This window comes from Bison bison, unplaced genomic scaffold (assembly GCF_000754665.1).
Source record: "Bison bison bison isolate TAMUID 2011002044 unplaced genomic scaffold, Bison_UMD1.0 scf7180017848986, whole genome shotgun sequence".
NCBI classification, from domain to species: Eukaryota; Metazoa; Chordata; class Mammalia; order Artiodactyla; family Bovidae; genus Bison; species Bison bison.
In genome coordinates this window covers 19,607-20,639 of record NW_011479559.1, presented here as the reverse complement: position 1 = coordinate 20,639, position 1,033 = coordinate 19,607, and the positions used below count along the sequence as shown (strand labels likewise).

At 40.4% G+C, this 1,033-nt stretch overlaps 1 protein-coding gene across 1 annotated transcript in view; it reads left to right on the top strand.

The window, feature by feature from the left end:
* COL4A5 (collagen, type IV, alpha 5) overlaps positions 1–1,033 on the top strand; it is a gene marked incomplete at both ends in the record, with an annotated part of 87,800 nt that overhangs the window by 68,530 nt on the left and 18,237 nt on the right. The window contains one exon of the mRNA XM_010846272.1: positions 519–669. Coding sequence (XP_010844574.1) covers positions 519–669 — 151 coding nt within the window. The remainder of the gene's footprint in view (positions 1–518; positions 670–1,033) is intronic.

The following is a 1,033-nucleotide window of genomic DNA, read 5'->3' as shown; positions in this document are numbered from 1 at the left end:
TCCCATGGACGGAGGAGCCTGGTGGGCTGCAGTCGATGGGGTCACGAAGAGTCAGACACAACTGAATGACTTCACTTTCACTTTTCACTTTAATGCATTGGAGAAGGAAATGGCAACCCACTCCAGTGTTCTTACCTGGAGAATCCCAGGAATGGCAGAACCTGGTGGGCTCCCGTCTATGGGGTTGCACAGAGTCGGACACGACTGAAGCGACTTAGCAGCAGCAATCTGTAATCACATTTCCTCACTTGGGTTCTTTAGTCTCATGCTCTCTCAGATATTTCTTTCTTGTCCTGAAACAAGACCAAATAATTCAATTTGTTTTACTAAGCCGTTTCCTGTCCTTCCAGATGTTCTGTACTGCGTACCAATTACTTTTCATTTATTTATCCTATTCCCTGTATCATAGCAGGGGGGAATATTACCTTGTGTTGTCTGCTTTAAATTCTCTATAGTAAACAGTAAACACCAAGAAAGTCATGAAAATTTTGTTGTGTTTTATCATGTGTATGCTCTAGGGAGAACCAGGATTTGGGCTACCTGGGCCACCTGGGCCTCCAGGACTCCCAGGTTTCAAAGGAATACTTGGTCCAAAAGGGGATCGTGGTTTCCCAGGACCTCAAGGTCCTCCAGGACAAGCTGGCTTGGATGGGCTACCTGGACCAAAAGGTATGGAGGCATTTACTGCTTCTTAATTTGCTTTTAACTTTTGAAGAAATTGAAACTGTTGGTAAAGTTTATGGGTGATAAATCCAATTAACTAGAAAGCCCATGTTACTCCCTATCATGGCTTTTTAAAAATCCTCCATTGATATTTTTGTGTTTTATTTCATTGTATAGGTGATATATATGTATTGAAGTAACACATTTATAAGAAGTTTTCCCTTTATCTCATCTCCATCTACTATGTTCCTCCACATCACATGTATAGATATTTTTTAGTTATTTATCCTTCTGGTGTTCCTTCATACAAATACAAGTCAATAGGAATATATATATATATATATATACACACACACACACACACACACAC